This window comes from Salmo salar, chromosome ssa09, assembly GCF_905237065.1.
Source record: "Salmo salar chromosome ssa09, Ssal_v3.1, whole genome shotgun sequence".
Lineage (NCBI taxonomy): Eukaryota > Metazoa > Chordata > Actinopteri > Salmoniformes > Salmonidae > Salmo > Salmo salar.
Window position 1 is genome coordinate 111,712,429 of NC_059450.1, and position 21,219 is coordinate 111,733,647.

The window sequence follows — 21,219 nt, forward strand, 5'->3', positions numbered from 1 at the left end:
CAAATTAGATAAGGCATACTTTCACAAACTGTCTCTTGTCCTTGTGTTGGGTACTTTCCTCTATTATGCGCTCTGTGTATCTAACCTAACAAGTTAATTGCCTTGCCACATTTTTTGCAGTATTACTTAATTGCCTTACTGCAAACAGGATGCATGTTTTGGAATATAATTTTTTCAGTACAGGCTTCCTTCTTTTTACTCAGTCAATTAGATTAGTATTGTGGAGGAGTAACTACAATGTTGATCCATCCTCAGTTTTCTATCAGAACCATTAAACTCTAACTGTTTTAAAGTCACAATTTGCCTCATGGTGAAATCTGTGAGCGGTGTCCTTCCTCTCCTGCAACGGAGTTAGGAAGGACACCTGTATCTTTGTAGTGACTGGGTGTATTGATACACCATTCAAAGTGTAATTAATAACTTCACCATGCTCAAAGGGATATTCAATGTCTGTTTTTCTACCGATCTTCCAATAGGTGCCATTCTTTGTGAGGCATTGGAAAACCTCCCTGGTCTTTGTGGTTGAAATTAACTGCTCGACAGAGGGACCTTACAGGGAGTCATTCAAAAATCATGTTAAACACGATTATTGCACACTGAGTCCATGCAACTTATGTGACTTGTTAAGCAAACGTTTACTCCTGAACTTATTTAGGCTTGTTATATATAAACAAAGGGGTTGAATACTTACAAAACATTTCTAAAAACATAATTTAATCAATGTTAAATTCAGGCTGTAACAACAAAATGTGGAAGAAGTAAATGGTTGCGAATACTTTCTGAAGGCATTGTATGTCATGTGAATTAGGTGTGAGTGAAATCATTGTCAAACCTGCAAGAGGTAGGTCTAGATTATTTATGGGTTGATCATATAGAAATAAAACACTCAACTCCAAAGAAATGTCCTATCTGTGGCACAGGAACCACTGACTTGCTGCCTTTATATCAAGACACCTGCTGGTAACTCATAACTGGTTAAGACAGCTCATAAGGTCTTCTAAATATCTGTCGACTAGGTGGGACTCGACTTAAGGCTTCATGCATAGCTTTCATTTTTACCCATAAGAGAAACAGCTCTACTCTCAGCACTTACGAGCAATTTTCTACTCTGCGACACTGGATACAGGCCCAGATCAGCACTCCTATTCATTGAAACACAGAACAAAAAAGTAGACAATGTAAAAATGCCTCCTAACTTTATTTGAAACTTATATGAACAGGTACGTACAATAAGGTTGCTGAAGCCAAATACCTACGGACAAAAATGGCAAAGTCTCTGTAGCACTCACTTTTAAAATCATACTACAGAGAAATTAACTATCCAGGAATATCATCCAACATTCACAATATAAATTAAGTCTCTAAAATGGTCATGCACTCGAGTGAGGCTAACTGATCAATATAATTTCATTTTCAAACCGTTGACAAAAACATGTACTTCAAAACAATTATCCCTGCTTTAAAGCGGAGAGCCGCAAAAGGTGAAACAGCGCCACTGGTCACCCCCAGACCTTTTATTGCTTTTGAAAAGGAGATGAGCATCCAGCAACATAATGAAAAATTAAATTGCAGTAAATACTCTGCTGTGCCATCACACATGCAGTGATGTGCAATATCTGGAGGGGAAAAAAATAAACATTGTTCGAAGTAATGTCTGTTGTAATATCGCAAAAGGACGTGGCAGTTCCACCTAAACAGATTCCAACTTTAAAGAAATACTTCCATAGTGGCAACACTATGAAATGTATGGATACAGTCCCTCCAGATCGTTTCTTTTGCCCTTTAAAGCCTTATGGTAACAAAATCCATAAATGTAGAATTGCAAAGCTTTTAAAAGGGACAGTAGTTGAATAAGGCTTCCAGGACAATTGAACATAATTTCCAACAAAAATGATCCGGTCATTCACTGCACGCATTACGTAAGGCTTTGTCCTAAAGCATAAAATGTGGGGAAGAAAAGTCAAAGAAGACCAATCTCTTAATTTTTAACAGCCATTCAAGGGAGATGACATTTTTTTTGCACCGCTCAAGTTTTGTTAAGTTGTCCTAAGGGTCCTCAAAAGCAATGTCTAGATGAAACTTGTATCAAGGTAAACATAGGGGGGGAAAAAAATGTAATGACAACCCTTAAATTTATTATAATTATAACAATAGACAACAAATGCTGGCGTGCAGACTTTTATAACAACCAATAACTAATCCAAATGCACCCAGGATTGTAAAATACCAGTTTGCTCTACTGCAGTTCATGCCAGTGTGGTGCAGCATTGTAAAGGTCTGATCATTATTATTTTGTCTTCTTTTCAGTGGCCAAGGTATTATGGAGTTTTGACACACACTTTTCAAACTGGTCCATGACCAGCGTTCCGTTCCCATCAAAGAAAGTCCCCACAGACTTTGTGATCTCTTGCTCCCGTGTGTGTTTGGACTTCCCATCTGTGAAGGACACTCTTAGTGTGTACTGGTCATCAAACCTGCAGAGAGTAGAAGTCACAACACCACACTGTAAACACTTGAAAATTAAAACAAGCAAACAAATTTGCTAGGCAGGACTTTTCAATATCAAGATAAATGAAAAACATTACCAGGCATCATCTCTCAGAAAATGTGATAGTACCAACAACAAAAAAATGCACAAACGGTAAACCATCCCACCCCCAAAAAAAGTACCTTTTCAGACTAGATGAAAGCTGCCAGGTGTGGTCAAGGTCCATGCCTGCGGGATCTTTCTGGACAGAAACGAGGAAGATGTTCTTTTCTTGGTAGGAGGTATATAAGGTTAGAAAGCCCATCATTATGAAATATGTACGGATCCGTTAGGGAAAACATGGATATATAAATTCCAGAATCCAATAATGAACATTTTTGGAAGGACAATGAAGTTACTAACATGCTGACCAGACCACGCACGTGTCCACGTGTGACAACGCGCACATGTTCATTTTGTCCACCCATACCAGACGCGATCAGGACACGCAGGTTGAAATATCAAAATGAACCAACTATATTAATTTGGGGACAGGTTGAAAAGCATTAAACACTATGGCAATTTAGCTAGCTAGCTTGCTGTTGCTAGCTAATTTGTCCTGGGATATAAACATTGGGTTGTTATTTTACCTGAAATGCACAAGGTCCTCTACTCTGACAATTAATCCACAGATTAAAGGGTACAAGTTTGTTTCTGGTTCTCTCTCCTCCTTCCGGCTTCTTCTTCGGAATTTATATGGTGGTTGGCAACCAACTGCATAGTGGTAGTGGTGCATTTACACTACCAACTGGACTGGAGTGTGGACCACACGTGAGCGGTGTGGTCAGCATGTAAGCCGTGATAATGTAAATTTGGGTAATAATAATAACCTATCAAAAACATGTTATCATCAGTCTGTAAATGTCAAAATGCACAAGTGGACATAAAATAAATAAACTGTAGAGGCCATTAAAGTAATATCCACAGTTGGATGAATTGTTTTATAAAAGCAATAAGGCACGTTAGGCTGTGCTGTGTTAGGATTGCATTACACCAATGGAACGTAGAAATTAAAATGACATAGAATAAAGTTTACGTGCACAACGATGGCACAGTTTGACATCATTTAGCACAATCAACACTGCCATCATTCCTCCACATACATCCCACAATTAATATTTGCTAACTTTAGTTGGATCATGTAGATGGGCGTATTGTACAGTGGTAAGTGTGAAGAGGAATCGTGGCGGTGGATGTAGTAGTAAATTACCTCAAACTGTAGGCACTCATGCCACCTTTATTTATGTCTTCTATTGTGACCAAGCTGTAGTTTAATAATTTTTTCCCCTAAAAAGGATATGATATGACACAGATTGCCAGGACTGGCTTGGACTCAGGGAATGGATGAAGGAAGTCCCAAATTAAAGCTATGATGGCGAAGAGGCAGGAGATTGTGCAAATGAGGAGACGTCCATCTACGAGATTGAAGTTCTCGGCATAACCATACTTCTCCAAGAGCACCTGATGAACGTTGGAAAAATATGATCATAACAGATGTAAAATGTCAAAACCATACAAGAGACTGGAAATCAGCTAATTTGTCTGTGTGTACATTTTTCCCCTCATTGTACTGTATGCAAACCTTCTTCGCTGCATCATCAAGAGAATTCTTGACAGCTGCACCATCCCATTTGTCAATCTTCACAGGTTTCTCATCAATCCTCCACTGAAAACAAATGACAAATGGTCAATAGTATGAGCAACAGTTCTTGACAGTTAGTTTCCTCCTCCTGCAACAAACTCCTATTGCAGTGGCATGTTAGATGACAATTACGCCTTGTTCACACGGCAGGCCTTAATACTCAAAATCAGTTTTGTTTTGGACTGACTGTCCAAACATCAAGTTACAAGTGACCAAATCAGATGTGTGTGTGTGTGTGTGTTCATTCAGACAGCAGTCATTTGCTGACAAGGCTATGCTAGTTGTCATAGTAATGAGGGGTGTGTGTGTGCGCATTGGTATAGGCTGATTGGTGGTGGTGTTTGTGCTTCCTATCACTCAGGAAGTTATGTAGCATGCTAAGATGACAATGCCTGCCATGGACGTTTACCATTTGCTTTGAATGTTCAAAATCATAGGATAACAACACTTAAAGCCAAAGGATGGATGGATATATATAAATAAGATGATCCAACTTTCAAAACGAGTCCTAGCTTAGGTAGCTGTTTTGCTTTCTAGCACATTCACTATATTTGTTCGTAAACAATTAACTAGCTTGTTAGCTACCACATGCTTTTGACAAAAAGTCAGAGTAGCTAGCAAGCAAGGTATGCTGAATAACAGTCTAAAAACCACTTGAGGACAAATATAGACAAGTCACGTACGGGAAAAAAAATAAAGAAATGTATGCATTCACTACTGTAAGTCGCTCTGGATAAGAGCGTCTGCTAAATGACTAAAATGTAAATGTAACATGGCCAGGAATCAGGTCAGATTCCATGTGCCTTGTGGCTGTTCAGACTGCATGAAAACTAAAAGATTTGAATCGGACATGCAAATCAATAGATTGAGTCACTTCAAACTAGTGATGCACTGATTTTTAGCCGATACCAATATCTAATATTTTCCATGCCAAAAAAAAGCGATACTTCAAATTTTAGCGGCCTTTTATGCATTCTAGGACAGTTAAATAGTTCACACACACACACACACACACACACACACACACACGTCTAAGGCACTGCATCTCAGTGCAAGAGGCATCACTACAGTCCCTGGTTCGAAACCAGGCTGTATCACATCCGGCCGTGATTGGGAGTCCTATAGGACGGGGCACAATTGGCCCAGGGTCGTCCGGGTTTCGCCAGGGTAGGCCGTCATTATAAATAAGAATTTGTTAACTGACTTGCCTAGCTAAATAAGAGGTTACACACAAAAAAAGTTATTTCGTTGGAATTTACATATGCCCTTATTACCAGTAAAACATAGTCAAACCGATTTATTTTACTTGCTGTGCTGTTTCGTTGTTCATTCGTTTCATTCTCAACCAGGATTTCTATGGAACACCGTTTTGGTCTTTGCGTGTCAAAACAAATATACTCTTTAACGTGTCAAATAACAGTATTTGACGTGTCAATTAAGCTTGTTGACCAATCAAGACCTGAATATGACTGCACGACATACTAATTTAACGCGTTTATTAATTTCTCACGTAGTTATTACACATTGATTACACTATCCACTCGTATTTCATACGTTATAATTCATCGATACCTATGCTATGATGCTGGTAAAGTTGTCTCGCGCACCTACAGTCCTGGTCATAAAAAAAGCTAGCTAGCTCATGGATGCAAACAATGTTCTTCCCCCAAAACGACAATCTGTTTCAATAGCTCTAGGTAGATAACTATATAGCTTGGTGTCATCCTCTGAAATAACCCTCATTTAACCCTCAGTTCCTTGATTCAATGGTGGTCGGACAATCTACCGTAATTTCCGGACTATTGAGCGCACCTGAATATAAGCCGCACCCACTGAATTTAAAAAAAAGTATTATTTTGAACATAAATAAGCTGCACATGTCTATAAGCCGCAGGTGCCTACCGGTACATTGAAACAAATTAACTTTACACAGGCTTTAACGAAACACGGCTTGTAACAAAAATTAAAAAATTGCAGTAAACAGTAGCCTACCAAGAAAGTCATTGGTCACTATCTTCCTCCTCCTGTGCACTGAAACCACTGAAGTCATCTCCTTTCAAAAAAAATATGAAAGCGGGAAAAATCCATATATTAGCCGCGTCATATTTTAAGCCGCAAGGTTCAAAGCGTGGGAAAAAAGTTGCGGCTTATAGTCCGGAAATTACGGTATGTGAAGCTAGCCACAATAAGGATTAGCCACAACGGTGGACTTTGTGGTTAGCCTTCAAAATAAAAGTATGGCATAATTCTACTATTTGTATTCATTTGCATCACTGTCAATTGCATACTTTTATTTTGAAGGTAAACCGCAAATTCCACTATTGTGCCTAATCCTTATTGTGGCTAGCTTCACAACGCATAACCCGGTCCGGTCGAGCCTCACTAGCCAGATGAAGCTAGCTGGCTGCTTATAATGTTAGCTTTGGGCAACAGGGTTAAGTAGCTGGCTAGCTATTTATTTTCATGAACTGAAATTCAATTTCAATAGGCGAACAACAAGTGGCAACGTAGCTAATACTTACAAGGATTCCTAAATCATTGCTAAGAATAATGAAAATTACTGCAGTTTCTACTGGTTATTGTTTTCAGGCTGGTTGTATTGGTGTTAGCTAGGTACCAAGCTAAAGCTAGCTACCCCAGAAGTTGCGGTCGAACAAATGATGCTTTATTACCAACACATCATTCGTGGCCGGTGTTTGCAGACTTTTTTGTGCAGCTTTGACAGTGCACAATAGCAGGGACGTGAAGCTAATAGCAGTAAGGGTATTACTGTGCAACTCCGGTAGGGCAACATCTGAAAAATAGCACACTTGGTAGTGTGTACCAGTGCTCGACCAGTCGGCGAAAGCCAACATCTCCCACAACAGACAATGGTTGATTGTCAAGGGCAACAAATTACATTATCTTGGCTTTAGTAGATTTTGCAAAGTTTCAGCGAGACAACTCAATCAAATGACTGCTCGATCCACCCAGCAGACATTGTGGGCTAAGTTAGGAATGCTGTGGCATCATTAGGTCATGTACAGTGGCTTGCGAAAGTATTCCCCCCCCTTGGCATTTTTCCTATTTTGTTGCCTTACAACCTGGAATTGAAATCGATTTTTTGGGGGGGGTTTGTATTTGATTTACACAAAATGCCTACCACTTTGAAGAAGCAAAATATTTGTGAGACAAACAAATGACAAAAAAAGAAAAGAACTTGAGCGTACATAACTATTCACTCCCCCAAAGTCAATACTTTGTAGTAGTCGACCGATTATGATTTTTCAACGCCGCTACCGATTATTGGAGGGCCCAAAAAAGCCGATACCGATTAAAAATCGGCCGATTTTGTTGTTGTTGCTGTAATAATGACAATTACAACAATACTGAATGAACACTTATTTTAACTTAATATAATACATCAATAAAATCAATTTAGCCTCAAATAAATAATGAAACATGTTCAATTTGATTTAAATAATGCAACAACAAAGGGTTGGAGAAGAAAGTAAAAGTGCAATATGTGCCATGTAAAAAAGCTAACGTTTAAGTTCCTTGCTCAGAACATGAGAACATATGAAAGCTGGTGGTTCCTTTTAACATGAGTCTTCAATATTCCCAGGTAAGATGTTGTAGGTTGCAGTTATTATAGGACTATTTCTCTCTATACGATTTGTATTTCATATACCTTTGACTATTGGACGTTCTTATAGGCACTTTAGTATTGCCAGTGTAACAGAGATTCCGTCCCTCTCCTCGCTCCTACCTGGGCTTGAACCAGGAACACATCGACAACAGCCACCCTCGAAGCAGCATTACCCACGTAGAGGAAGGGAAACAACCACTCCCAAGTCTCAGAGCGAGTGACGTTTGAAACGCTATTAGCGCGCACCCGGCTAAAGAGCTAGCCATTTCACATCAGTTACACCAGCCTAATCTTGGGAGTTGATAGGCTTGACGTCATAAACAGCGCAATGCATTGCGAAGGGCTGCTGGCAAAACTAAAGTGCTGTTTGAATGAATGCTTATGAGCCTGCTGCCACCTATCATCGCTCAGTCAGACTGCTCTATCAAATCATAGATTTAAACATAATAACACACAGAAATACGAGCCTTAGGTCATTAATATGGTCGAATCCGGAAACTATCATCTCGAAAACAAAACGTTATTCCTGTTACATTGCACAACCTTCAGTGTTATGTCATAATTACGTAAAATTCTGACAAATTACCCAAAGTGTTGCATATATCCTGACTGCGTGCAATGAACGCAAAATGACACAATTTCACCTGGTTAATATTGCCTGCTAACCTGGATATCGTTTAGCTAAATATGCAGGTTTAAAAATATATACTTCTGTGTATTGATTTTAAGAAAGGCATTGATGTTTATGGTTAGGTACAGTCGTGCAAAGATTGTGCTTTTTCGCAAATGCGCTTTTGTTAAATCATCCCCATTTGGCGAAGTCGGCTGTCTTTGTTAGGAAGAAATAGTATTCACACAGTTCGCAACGAGCCAGGCGGCCCAAACTGCTGCATATACCCTGACTCTGTTTGCAAGAAAAGTGACACATTTTCCCCTAGTTAAAAGAAATTCATGTTAGCAGGCAATATTAACTAAATATGCAGGTTTAAAAATATATACTTGTGTATTGATTTTAAGAAAGGCATTGATGTTTATGGTTGGAGCAACGTGTACCTAAGCGATTATATGCAACGCAGGACAGGCTAGATAAACTAGTAATATCATCAACCATGTGTAGTTAACTAGTGATTATGATTGATTGATTGTTTTTTAATAAGGTAAGTTTAATGCTAGTTAGCAACTTACCTTAGCTTCTTACTGCATTCGAGTAACCTCATGGAGTGCAATGTAAAGCAGGTGGTTAGAGCGTTGGACTAGTTAACCGTAAGGTTGCAAGATTGAATCCCTGAGCTGACAAGGTAAAAATCTGTCTTTCTGCCCCTGAACAAGGCAGTTAACCCACCGTTCCTAGGCCGTCATTGAAAATGAGAATGTGTTCTTAACTGACTTGCCTAGTTAAATAAAAGGTCTTTAAAAAAGCCAAATCGGCGTCCAAAAATACTGACTTCCGATTGTTATGAAAACTTGAAATCGTCCCTAATTAAGTCGGCCATTCCGATTAATCGGTCGACCTCTACTTTGTAGAGCCACCTTTTGAAGCAATTACAGCTGCAAGTCTCTTGGGGTATGTATCTATAAGCTTGGCACATCTAGCCACTGGGATTTTTGCCCATTCTTCAAGGCAAAACTGCTCCAGCTCCTTCAAGTTGGATGGGTTCCGCTGGTGTACAGCAATCTTTATGTCATACCACAGATTCTGAATTGGATTGTGATCTGGGCTTTGACTTGGCCAATGCAAGACATTTAAATGTTTCCCTTTAAACCACTTGAGTGTTGCTTTAGCAGTATGCTTAGGGTCATTGTCCTGCTGGAAGGTGAACCTCCATCCCAGTCTCAAATCTCTGGAAGACAAACAGGTTTCCCCTCGAGAATTTCCCTGTATTTAGCGCCATCCATCATGCCTTTAATTCTGACCAGTTTCCCAGTCCCTGCCGATGAAAAACATCCCCACAGCATGATGTTGCCAAAACGCTTCACTGTGGAGATGGTGTTCTCGGGGTGACGAGAGGTGTTGGGTTTGCGCCAGACAGAGTTTTCCTTGATGGCCAAAAAGCTCACTTTTAGTCTTATCTGACCAGAGTACCTTCTTCCATGTGTTTGGGGAGTCTCCCACATGCCTTTTGGCAAACACCAAATGTGTTTTCTTATTTTTTTTCATTAAGCAATGGCTTTTTTTCTGGCCACTCTTCCATTATGCCCAGCTCTGTGGAGTGTACGGCTTAAAGTGGTCCTATGGACAGATGCTCCACAGCAGAGATTGGAGTTTTGCAGCTCCTTCAGGGTCATCTTTGGTCTCTTTGTTGCCTCTGATTAATGCCCTCCTTGCCTGGTCCATGAGTTTTGGTGGGCGGCAGTCTCTTGGCAGGTTTTTTGTGGTGCCATATTCTTTCATTTTTTAATAATGGATTTAATGGTGCTCTGTGGGATGTTCAAAGTTTCAGATATTCTTTTTATAACCCAACCTGATCTGTACTTCTCCACAACTTTGTCCCTGACCTGTTTGGAGATCTCCCTGGTCTTCATGGTGCCGCTTTCTTGGTGGTGTTGCAGACTCTGGGGCCTTTCGACACATGTATGTATGTATGCATGTATGTATGTACGTACATACACATACCTGAGATCATGTGACACTTAAATAAAGTCTATTTGTGTGCAATCTAACTAATTATATGACTTCTGATGGTAATTAGTTGTACCAGATCTTATTTAGGGGCTTCATAGTAAGGGGGTGAATACATAAGCACACACCACTTTTCCATTTTATATTTATAAAAAAAAAAAGAAAATGTAAACAACTAATTTTTTTCATTTCACCAATTTGGACTATTAAATTAAGTATGTCCATTACATGAAATCCAAATATAAATCCATTTAAATTACAGGTTGTAATGCAACAAAATAGGAAAACGGCAAGGCGGATGAATACTTTTGCAAGGCACTGTACCTACATTATATTAGGTATGCACATCAGCTTTGATATCGGTTTTAGACATTTTACAGATTTCCGATATTTTCACCGAAAAACCACGCATCCCTACTTCAAACTGCCAATGTGAACACGGCTTTAGACCTTTACATATAGCCTAGCTACATTTTCACTGACAATCATTGATCCAGTCCTAAAATGTAAATTTGATAATCCAAACTAATAATTACAACATATTTAGATAATCTCTTGGGTCATACATTACAAAAAGCCTGGAAACCTGATGTTGAATTGCGTTCTACGTCAGACAGATATGAGCATTTAAAACAGGAAAAATCTCAACCTCTGTAAGCTAGAATGTGGAATAAAATAATATTTAGGAATGTGAGACAATATATCCAAAGGAAATTACATCTACTGGTAGTGTGTTGAGATTTTCATCACCTGAAGCATGCGCAGAACCATATTCACGCGCGCGCGTAAGTTCGCCAAGTATGCATGCATTTTTATCTTGAGCGCATGCTTCAGGTGATAAATCTTTAGGCAATACCAGTGCTTTCAAAAGTTTGTAATTATACTTCCCTGTAGTGCTGAGCGATTAACCAATATAGTTTTCCCCCCAGATATTAAACATCTGCTCAATAACTTGAATCCCATTAGTGTGTGTGTGAGCCTAATGGGCATTTTCCTAGAGAGAAATTGAATCATTGATGAGAGAAATCATGTTAAGGCGGCAGCGTAGCCTAGTGGTTAGAGCGTTGGACTAGTAACCGAAAGGTGGCAAGATCAAATCCCCGAGCTGACGAGGTACAAATCTGTCGTTCTGCCCCTGAACACGGCAGTTAACTCACTGTTCCTAGGCCATCATTGAAAATAAGAATTTGTTCTTAACTGACTTGCCTAGTTAAAAGGTCAAATAAATTAAGAACTAGGTTAGTTACAACAAAAAAAGTGTTAAAAATATATCTCATATTTGTCAAAGTAGCCACCCTTTGCCTTGATGGCAGCTTTGCACACTTGCCATCCTCTCAACCAGATTCACCTGGAATGCTTTTCCAACAGTTTTGAAAAAGTTCCCACAATGCTGAGCACTTGTTGGCCGTTTTTCCTTCAATCTGCGGTCCAACTCTTAAACAATTTCAATTGGGTAGAGGTCGGGTGATTGTGGAGGCCTAGTCAGCTGATGCAGCACTCCATCACTCTCCTTCTTGGTCAAATAGCCCTTACACAGCCTGCAGGTGTGCTGGGTCATTGTCCTGTTGAAAAACAAATGATAGTGGGACTAAGTGCAAACCAGATGGGATGGCGTATCGCTGCAGAATGATGTGGTAGCCATGCTGGTTAACTGTGCCTTGAATTCTAAATAAATCAGTGACAGTGTCACCAGCAAAGCACGCCCACACCTCCATGCTTCAAGGTGGGAACCACACATGCAGAGCGCATTCGTTCACCTACTCTGTGGTTGGAACCAACCAAAAAAAATAAAAAATTTGGACTCCTCAGACCAAAGGACAGATTTCCATAAGGTCTAATGTCCAATGCTCATGTTTCTTGGCCCAAGCAAGTCTCTCCTTATTATTGGTGTCCTTTAGTAGTGAAGAGGCGGCTTCGGGATGCTGGCCTTCTAGGCAGAGTTCCTCTGTCCAGTGTGTTCTTAATCTTTTAATAAATTGGCCAGTCTGAGATATGGCTTTTTTTTTTATGCAACTCTGCCTAGAAGGCTAGCATCCCAGAGTCGCCTCTTCATGGTTGACATTGAGACTAGAGGTCGACCGATTAAATCGGAATGGACAATTAATTAGGGCCGATTTCAAGTTTTCATAACAATTGGAAATCGGTATTTTTGGACGCCGATTTTAAACGTTTTAAAAAACTTAGACCTTTATTTAACTAGGCAAGTCAGTTAAGAACACATTCTTATTTTCAATGACGGCCTAGGAACGGTGCTTTGTTCAGGGACAGAACAACAGATTTTTATCTTGTCAGCTAAGGGATTCAATCTTGCAACCTTATGGTTAACTAGTCCAACGCTCTAACCACCTGCTTTATATTGCACTCCACGAGGTTACGCGAATGCAGTAAGAAGCTACGGTAAGTTGCTAGCTAGCATTAAACTTATCTCATAAAAAAACAATCAATCACTAGTTGATGGTATTACTAGCTTATCTAGCCTGTCCTGTGTTGCATATAATCGCTTAGGTACACGTTGCTCCAACCATAAACATCAATGCCTTTCTTAAAATCAATACACAAGTATATATTTTTAAACCTGCATATTTAGCTAAAAGAAATCCAGGTTAGCAGGCAATATTAACCAGGTGAAATTGTGTCATTTTGCGTTCATTGCACGCAGAGTCAGTGTATATGCAACAGTTTCGGTCGCCTGGCTCGTTGCGAACTAATTTGCCAGAATTTTACGTAATTATGACATAACACTGAAGGTTGTGCAATGTAACAGGAATAACGTTTTGTTTTCGAGATGATAGTTTCCGGATTTGACCATATTAATGACCTAAGGCTCGTATTTCTGTGTGTTATGTTATAATTAAATCTATGATTTGATAGAGCAGTCTGACTGAGCGATAGTAGGCAGCAGCAGGCTCGTAAGCATTCATTCAAAATAGCACTTTCGTGTGTTTTGCCAGCAGCTCTTCGCAATGCTTCAAGCATTGCGCTGTTTATGACGTCAAGCCTGTCAACTCCCGAGATTAGGCCGGTGTAACCGATGTGAAATGGCTAGCTAGTTAGCCGGGTGCGCACTAATAGCGTTTCAAACGTCACTCGCTCTGAGACTTGGGAGTGGTTGTTTCCCTTCCTCTACGTAGGTAACGCTGCTTCGAGGGTGGCTGTTGTCGATGTGTTCATCGTTCGAACCCAGGTAGGAGCGAGGAGAGGGACGGAAGCTATACTGTTACACTGGCAAGACTAAAGTGCCTATAAGAACCTCCAATAGTCAAAGGTATATGAAATACAAATCGTATAGAGAGAAATAGTCCTATAATTCCTATAATACCTACAACATCTTACCTGGGAATATTGAAGTCTCATGTTAAAAGGAACCACCAGCTTTCAAATGTTCTCATGTTCTGAGCAAGGAACTTAAACGTTAGCTTTTTTACATGGCACATATTGCACTTTTACTTTCTTCTCCAACACTTTGTTTCTGCATTATTTAAACCAAATTGAACATGTTTCATTATTTATTTGAGGCTAAATTGATTTCATTGATGTATTATATTAAGTTAAAATAAGTGTTCATTCAGTATTGTTGTAATTGTCATTATTACAAAAAAATAAATAAAACAAATCGGCCGATTTAATCGATATCGGCTTTTTTGGGCCCTCCAATAATCGGTAGCGGCGTTGAAAAATCATAATCGGTCGACCTCTAATTGAGACTGGTGTTTTGCGGGTACTATTTAATGAAGCTGCCAGTTGAGGACTTGTGAGGCATCCGTTTCTCAAAACTAGATACTAATGTACTTGTCCTCTTGCTCAGTTGTGCACCGGGGCCTCCCACTTTCTATTCTGGTTAGAGACAGTTTGCGCTGTTCTGTGAAGGGAGTAGTAGACAGCATTGTACCCAGATCTTCAGTTTCTTGGCAATTTATTGCATGGAATAGCCTTCATTTCTCAGAACAAGAATAGACTGACGAGTTTCAGAAGAAGGTATTTGTTTCTGGCCATTTTGAGCCTGTAATCGAACCCACAAATGCCGATGCTCCAGATACTCAACTAGGCTAAAGGAGGCCAGTTTTATTGCTTCTTTAAATAGCACAACAGTTTCAGCTGTGCTAAAATAATTGCAAAAGGGTTTTCTAATGATCAATACGCCCTCTAAAATTATAAAATGATACATTTGCTAACATGACATTGGAACACAGGAGTCATGGTTGCTGAAAATGGGCCTCTGTACATCTATGTAGATATTCCATTAAAAATCTGCCGTTTCCAGCAACAATAGTCATTTACAACATTAACAGTGTCTACACTATTTTTGATCAATTTGTTATTTTAATGGACAATTATTTTTTGCTTTTCCTTCATAAACAATGATATTTCTAAGTGACCCCAAACTTAACGGTAGTGTACGTACACTTTTCTTCCATTCGGTTGTACACGAAACTAATAACACCAGAAAATCAGCTCCAAGTAATTTTAATTCAAGAAATCTATTCCTAAGTATTCACAGAGAGAGACAAATGTGATCGTATACAAATGTAAGCAAGGTTTAAAATTATTGTTTTAGTTAAACATCTGTTTGGGCTTCGTGGTCAATTTGCAGTCTACAAATTTGTAATTATGTTCCGGCCCCCGACCATCCGCTCAACAAAAAAAAAAGGCCTGCGGCTGAATCTAGTTGTTGATCCCTACAGTACAGTATGGGGAGCACAGAGAACATTGCTCAGGCTGTAGCAGCCAACTGCCAGAAAGCGATGAGTTGACTAAAGAACGAAAAATACAGGAATCTAATAAAATCTAAGTAATATACACAAACAATATTTTATTATTTAATAGTCATTTTCTATTTTTGCGATTGATGTCTACCCTATGTGGACCAGAAAAAGATAGAAAATATTTTCTGTTTTGTTCACTACATCACCAAAAGTACGTGGACACCTGCTCTTCAAACATCTCATCCCAAAATCATGGGCATTAATATGGAGTTGGTCCTCCCTTTGCTGCTGTAACAGCCACCATTTTTCTGGGAAGGCTTTCCAATAGCTGTTAGAATATTGCTATGGGGACTTGCTTCCATTCAGCCACAAGGTCATTAGTGAGGTCGGGCACTGATGTTGGGCGATTAGACCTGGCTCGCAGTCAGCCACAAATTCATCCCAAAGGTGTTCAATGGAGTTAAGGTCAGGGCTCTGTGCAGGCCAGTCAAGTTCTTCCACACTGATCTCAAACCATTTCTGTATGGACCTCGCTTTGTGCACGGGGGGCAATGTTGTGCTGAAACAGGAAAGAGCCTTCCCCAAACTGTTGCCACAAAGTTGGACGCAAAGAATCATCTAGAATATCAATGTAGCGTTAAGATCCCCTTCACTGGAACTAAGGGGCCTAGCCCAAACCATGAAAAACAGCCCTGAGCATTATTCTTCCTCCACCAAACTTTACAGTTGGCACTATGCATTGGGCAGGCAGAGTTCTCCTGGCATCTGCCAAAAACAGATTCGTCCATCGTACTTCCAGATGGTGAAGCGTGATTCATCACTCCAGAGAACACATTTCCACTGCTCTAGAGCCCAATTGCAGCAAGCTTTACACCACTCCTGCTGACGCTTGGCATTGCGCATGGTGATCTTAGGCTTGTGTGCGGATGTTCAGCAATAGAACACCATTTCATGAAGCTCCAACTAACAGTGATTGTGTTGTTTCCAGAGGCAGTTTGGAACTCAGTAGTTTGTTCCAACCGAAGACAGACTATTTTTACACACCACACTTCAGCGGTACCATTCTGTTAGCTTGTGTGGCTTACCACTTCGCGGTGGAGCCGTTGTTGCTTATAGACGTTTCCACTTCACAATAACAGCACTAACAGTTGACCGGGCAGCTCTAAGCAGGGCAGAAATTTGATGAACTAACTTGTTTTTTGTTACCTTTATTTAACTAAGCAAGTCAGTTAATAACAAATTCTTATTTTCAATGACGGCCTAGGAACAGTGGGTTAACTGCCTTGTTCAGAACGACATTTTTTTTTTTTACCTTGTCAGCTCGGGGATTAGATCTTGCAACCTTTCGGTTACTAGTCCAACGCTCTAACCACTAGGGTACCTGCCGTTTGAAAGTTGGCATCCTATGACGGTGCCACATTTAAAGTCACTGAGCTCTTCAGTAAGGCCATTGTAGTGCCAATGTTTGTCTATGGAGATTGCATGGCTGTGTGCTCAATTTTTTACACCTGTCAGCAACGGTGTGGCTGAAATAGCCAAATCAAATTAGTGGAAGGGGTGTGTCCACGTGTGTGTGTGTGTGTATGATTTTTGGCTTTGGAATTTCCCATAATATTCTCAAATGTTTGTTTGTTTACCTTAATATAGGAAGAAAAAAAAATTACCGAACTGACCTAAAATGTTTTACTTATTGCTCAGCACTACTTTCCAGTGTATATATGGTCTCACATTCCTACCGCTAAATGGACCAACTGGTAAAGTACATACATTTACATTTACATTTTAGTCATTTAGCAGACGCTCTTATCCAGAGCGACTTACAGTAGTGAATGCATACATTTCATACAATATCACACTTTTTTTTTTCCTCTGTGCTGGCCCCCCGTGGGAATCGAACCCACAACCCTGGCGTTGCAAACATCATGCTCTACCAACTGAGCTACAGGGAAATACAAAACCATTAGGTGCCAACCGTATTTCTACAATAAAACGCAGTTGATTGCAAAAACGTTTTGTTGAGATGAGCCCTAATGAACACAAACATGGCCCATTTAGACATGGTGAGATTCACAAGGGGACAATAAAGGAAAACATACCTTATTTTTTTCTCAACCAAATTTGTATTTGGGATGTATTACCATGTTTTGGAGCACATGCTTGTAGAAAGGGCAAAGTATTAAGTGTTGTGATACAGGTCTTTGGGAGGTTGTACACAAGAAATTGAATCACAAAATTTTAATTACTTTTTTTTGGCGACTTAAGCGATACCTCTCCCTCCATTCTACCGAGAAAAAGATGGATAGTGGAAACCACTTGAGTCGCAACAAATTGAATATAACATTGCAGATAAAGTTTGGAATTAAGAGTTTCATGTGTACAAAACGTAAAGACCTGCATCACTAGTTTCAGTTTGTAAAAGACTGTATTTGAGAGTTTCTGTTCAGTTTTAAACAAGCTCCCATAATGCAGAAGGTGGATGAGGAAGTCAAACTCTTATCTCAAACCAGAAATTTTCAAACCAAAACAAAAAAACGAATGAAATCTTAAATGGTCTGGACAGTTATAACATGCCATTTGAATATTTTAAAATAAAAAAATACAGCTTTGGTTGTGAAAAGTAAACTTTTCCTTTAAGATCCATGTTAAACTGTCAGAGAGGATACATTGCCGAAAGCTCCCTGACCGGAGCGGTGGGTACCACCTCCCCTCACGCGGGGAATACGGGCCACAGCTCTGCCTGTACCCCAGGACTCAGCACTGGTCTGGTGACCTGTACTCAACATTCTGGCTCGTAGAGGTCATGAGGAAACTTTCCTGATTCAAACATTCATTTCTGCCCGACGTAGAATTCAACGCAATTGGGTTTCGGGTTTCCAGGCATAAAAAAAGAAAATAAGTTAATACCAGGCTCCAATTGTTAAACAATTGCACTGTTACAATGAATGTAATCCAAGATAGTAAATTGTTGCTTGCTGCAGTATAGAATTACTCGTTATCTAGTTACTGTAGCTAGTCACTATAACTTTACATTTAGTCAAGTTTGTCAGCATATGCTACCTATAGTTTCCAAGTTAGCTATCCAGCGCATAGTGTTAACATCTGGCTAGCCAACAACCAGGAATAATATTAGCTAGTAGCATGCTAGGCTAGCCATAGCTTATCCAAGTTAGCTAGCTGGTCAATAAGCTTCCCTCACTTCAAAGAAGATCTGCGTTTCTCTTGAAATTTGAACATACAAACAACGTTACCGCTACAGCCCACGTTATTTGTATAGCCAATTCCTTTACTTCCTTCAAGAAAGTAAAACTAGCTTGCTAACTACTGTTAACGTTGGCTTAAACTCAAAATGAACGGTATGTCTGTTTCTAGTAGACATGCCTGTCGTGGCGTAATACAATATTGGCTAGGCGTCAACTATTTCAAAATACCCAAGCATGACAGGTTTAATTTCCGATCCCTGTATCTTATAAAATGAACAATGTCGGTGTAGCATGAATTAGTGTAATAGAATTCTTACTTTCTCAAGTAGACCATTCTTCCCATTTCTGGCTGCCATCTTTCCTTCCTGTACATTTGCTGTGGGTGACCTGGAACAATCTGATTGGCTAAAATCATAATTTTTGCAGCCAACCAAACAAACTGGGAACGACGTACGTTTACGGAAGCGATGTTGAGTGTTTTTATTGACCCCACGGTTCAAACTAAGAATGAGGAGGATTCAATGTGCGGATACGATTATGAAGAACCGCGGGGCACCGGCGTTGGCCCGTGAACTGAACGGGCAAAAGCGCTGAGGGAGGAGCACCCTTCGTAAAACTAACAGTAATCTGCGCAGATCTGTCATCTTGTTAACAAGGCAGCATGGTGCATCAACCAGAAACAGACAAGATCTAATTTCCATAAAATATATCTTCACATTTTCACAAATCAAAAACAATCACTTTTACATGTGAACATACATAATCCTACACATTACTCCACGTGTGCATAATTAAGTCACTTTTGTTATGAGTTGATTTCACCAAGGGCTTTGAACCGGGCATGCGTGCCAGCTAAATCGAAACCCCTCATTTTAGCTCGCCCAGCTCACATGTTCGTTAACAATCTGGGCAAGCCGCAAAGTCATAAACCCTGCCCACTTTGACAATGTATCTTCTTAAAACCTGATTTGAACCCCAACCTTAAATTAAGACCAAAAATATAATTTTCTTTTTCACGATGAAATCGAGGGGGGGGGACTATAGATCAATCTCTGTCTAGTATGTATACAGAACTAAAATATAAATGCAACATGCAACAATTTCAAAGATTTTACTGAGTTACAATTCATAGAAGGAAATCAGACAATTGAAATTAATTAGGTCCTAATCTATGGATATCCCCAGTGGGTGGGCCTGGCTGCCAAGTGGGCGGGCCTATGCCCTCCAAGGCCCGCCCATGGCTGCACCCCTGCCCAGTTATGTGAAATCCATAGATCAGGGACCAATGAATGAATTTCAATTGACAGATTTCCTTATATGTTCTGTAACTCAGTAAAATCTTTGAAATTGTTACATTTATAATTTTGTTACAGATATGATTTTGTTACAGATATGATAGCCAGCTAGTTATCACCAGGCAATGCTAGCTAGGTGCTGTCAGCTTGACTAAACACTATGTCAGTGCAGGCTTTACCCTACACATAGAACTGAATTAGCTGACCATCTTGAGATGGCAAGTCAGTCATGAGTGGAGAAGTCCTCAACTTCAAAACTTTGTTAGCAAAGCTAGCTTTGCTTAACTCGCTGTACTCAATACTGCCCTTGTTTGATGCGATTGAATGGAAAAGACACACCCAAATCAAACCACATCCCCAAGACAACTCTTATTTGCCTTCAGTCATGCCCGGTAGCATTCCTTAATGAGTATTGATGAAAAGCAATGCCAAATCAGGAAGTGCAGTCACCCTTTAACTGTTTTCTATGGCATATAATTGTTGGTGTAGTAATGGCCCGTGGGTCCCAATGTTTTTTTTTACCTTTATTTAACTAGGCAAGTCAGTTAAGACCAAATTCTTATTTACAATGACGGTCTACCCCGGCCAAACCCTAACGACGCTGGGCCAATTGTGCGCCGCCCTATGGGACTCCCAATCACGTCCGGTTGTGATACAGCCTGGAATTGAACCAGGGTCTGTAGTGATGCCTCTAGCACTGAAATGCAGTGCCTTAGATGTACTTGGAGGGAGTTGCTCTTAGGTGTTCTGCAATTAAGATTTGCAGAGCAACACCTCCCTTGGTTTAGGTGATCATCCCCACCGAATACACAACTGTAGTGATTAATTGGAAACAACTTCTGTCAATTAAAACATTTCCTAGGGTTTTATACCTGCATCAAGGCTAGTGGATATTACATTACATCGTATTTCCAGCAAAGTGCCCAAAAAAACAAAAAAAAGAAGCATGGCACTAGTTACAAGAAAATTAGCTTGAGGAAGAAAAATAGATGCTTAAAGATAGTAAGATTTATTTAATTTAGCTAGAAACTCAAGTTCCAATGAATGTTCAAATGAATGATTTGAAGATATAATAACTAATGTTTATTTACATTTCTGGGAGTTCTATGTATGACCTCCAATGCAAACCAATGACTGTAATATTATATTATGTATTATCTTTCCTGTCATTGTGTTGAGTGGTCAAATCAATGTCTTGGAAATCCATTCAGCATTCAAACATTTCACATTTCAATACCAGATACTGGAGAAAAAAACTGAAAGAATAACATACAGTTGAAGCCGGACGTTTACATATACTTAGGGTTGGAGTCATTAAAACTCGTTTTTCAACCACTCTACAAATTTCTTGTTAACAAACTATAGTTTTGGCAAGTCAATGTGCAGGACACAAGTCATTTTTCCAACAATTGTTTACAGACAGATTACTTCACTTATAATTCACTGTGTTACAATTCCAGTGGGTCAGAAGTTTACATACACTAAGTTGACTGTGCCTTTAAACAGCTTGGGAAATTCTAGAAAATGATTTCATGGCTTTAGAATCTTCTGATAGGCTAATTGACATCATTTGAGTCAATTGGAGGTGTACCTGTGGATATATT

General features: G+C 39.7%; 1 protein-coding gene across 1 annotated transcript; it reads right to left on the bottom strand.

Annotated features, from left to right (window-relative positions):
- Positions 1 to 1,179: 1,179 nt before the first annotated feature.
- Positions 1,180 to 18,917, bottom strand: LOC106612442 (probable signal peptidase complex subunit 2). The gene is made up of 5 exons (XM_014213567.2): positions 18,638 to 18,917; positions 4,110 to 4,193; positions 3,828 to 3,988; positions 2,671 to 2,805; positions 1,180 to 2,474 (listed from the first exon to the last, which is right to left on the bottom strand). Exons 1-5 carry the CDS (start codon positions 18,674 to 18,676, stop codon positions 2,288 to 2,290), a joined length of 606 nt encoding a protein of 201 aa, XP_014069042.1. The 5' UTR covers positions 18,677 to 18,917; the 3' UTR covers positions 1,180 to 2,287.
- Between the last annotated feature and the right edge of the window lie 2,302 nt (positions 18,918 to 21,219).

Excerpts from the sequence above, each read along its gene's own strand:
- LOC106612442 (XM_014213567.2), bottom strand. The coding sequence starts at position 18,676 with ATGGCAGCCAGAAATGGGAAGAATGGTCTACTTGAGAAA. Across the intron at positions 3,989-4,109 it reads TTGATGATGCAGCGAAGAAG|GTGCTCTTGGAGAAGTATGG; the intron begins GTTTGCATACAG and ends AACGTTCATCAG. Across the intron at positions 2,806-3,827 it reads CTGGCAATCTGTGTCATATC|ATATTTCATAATGATGGGCT; the intron begins ATATCCTTTTTA and ends ACGGATCCGTAC.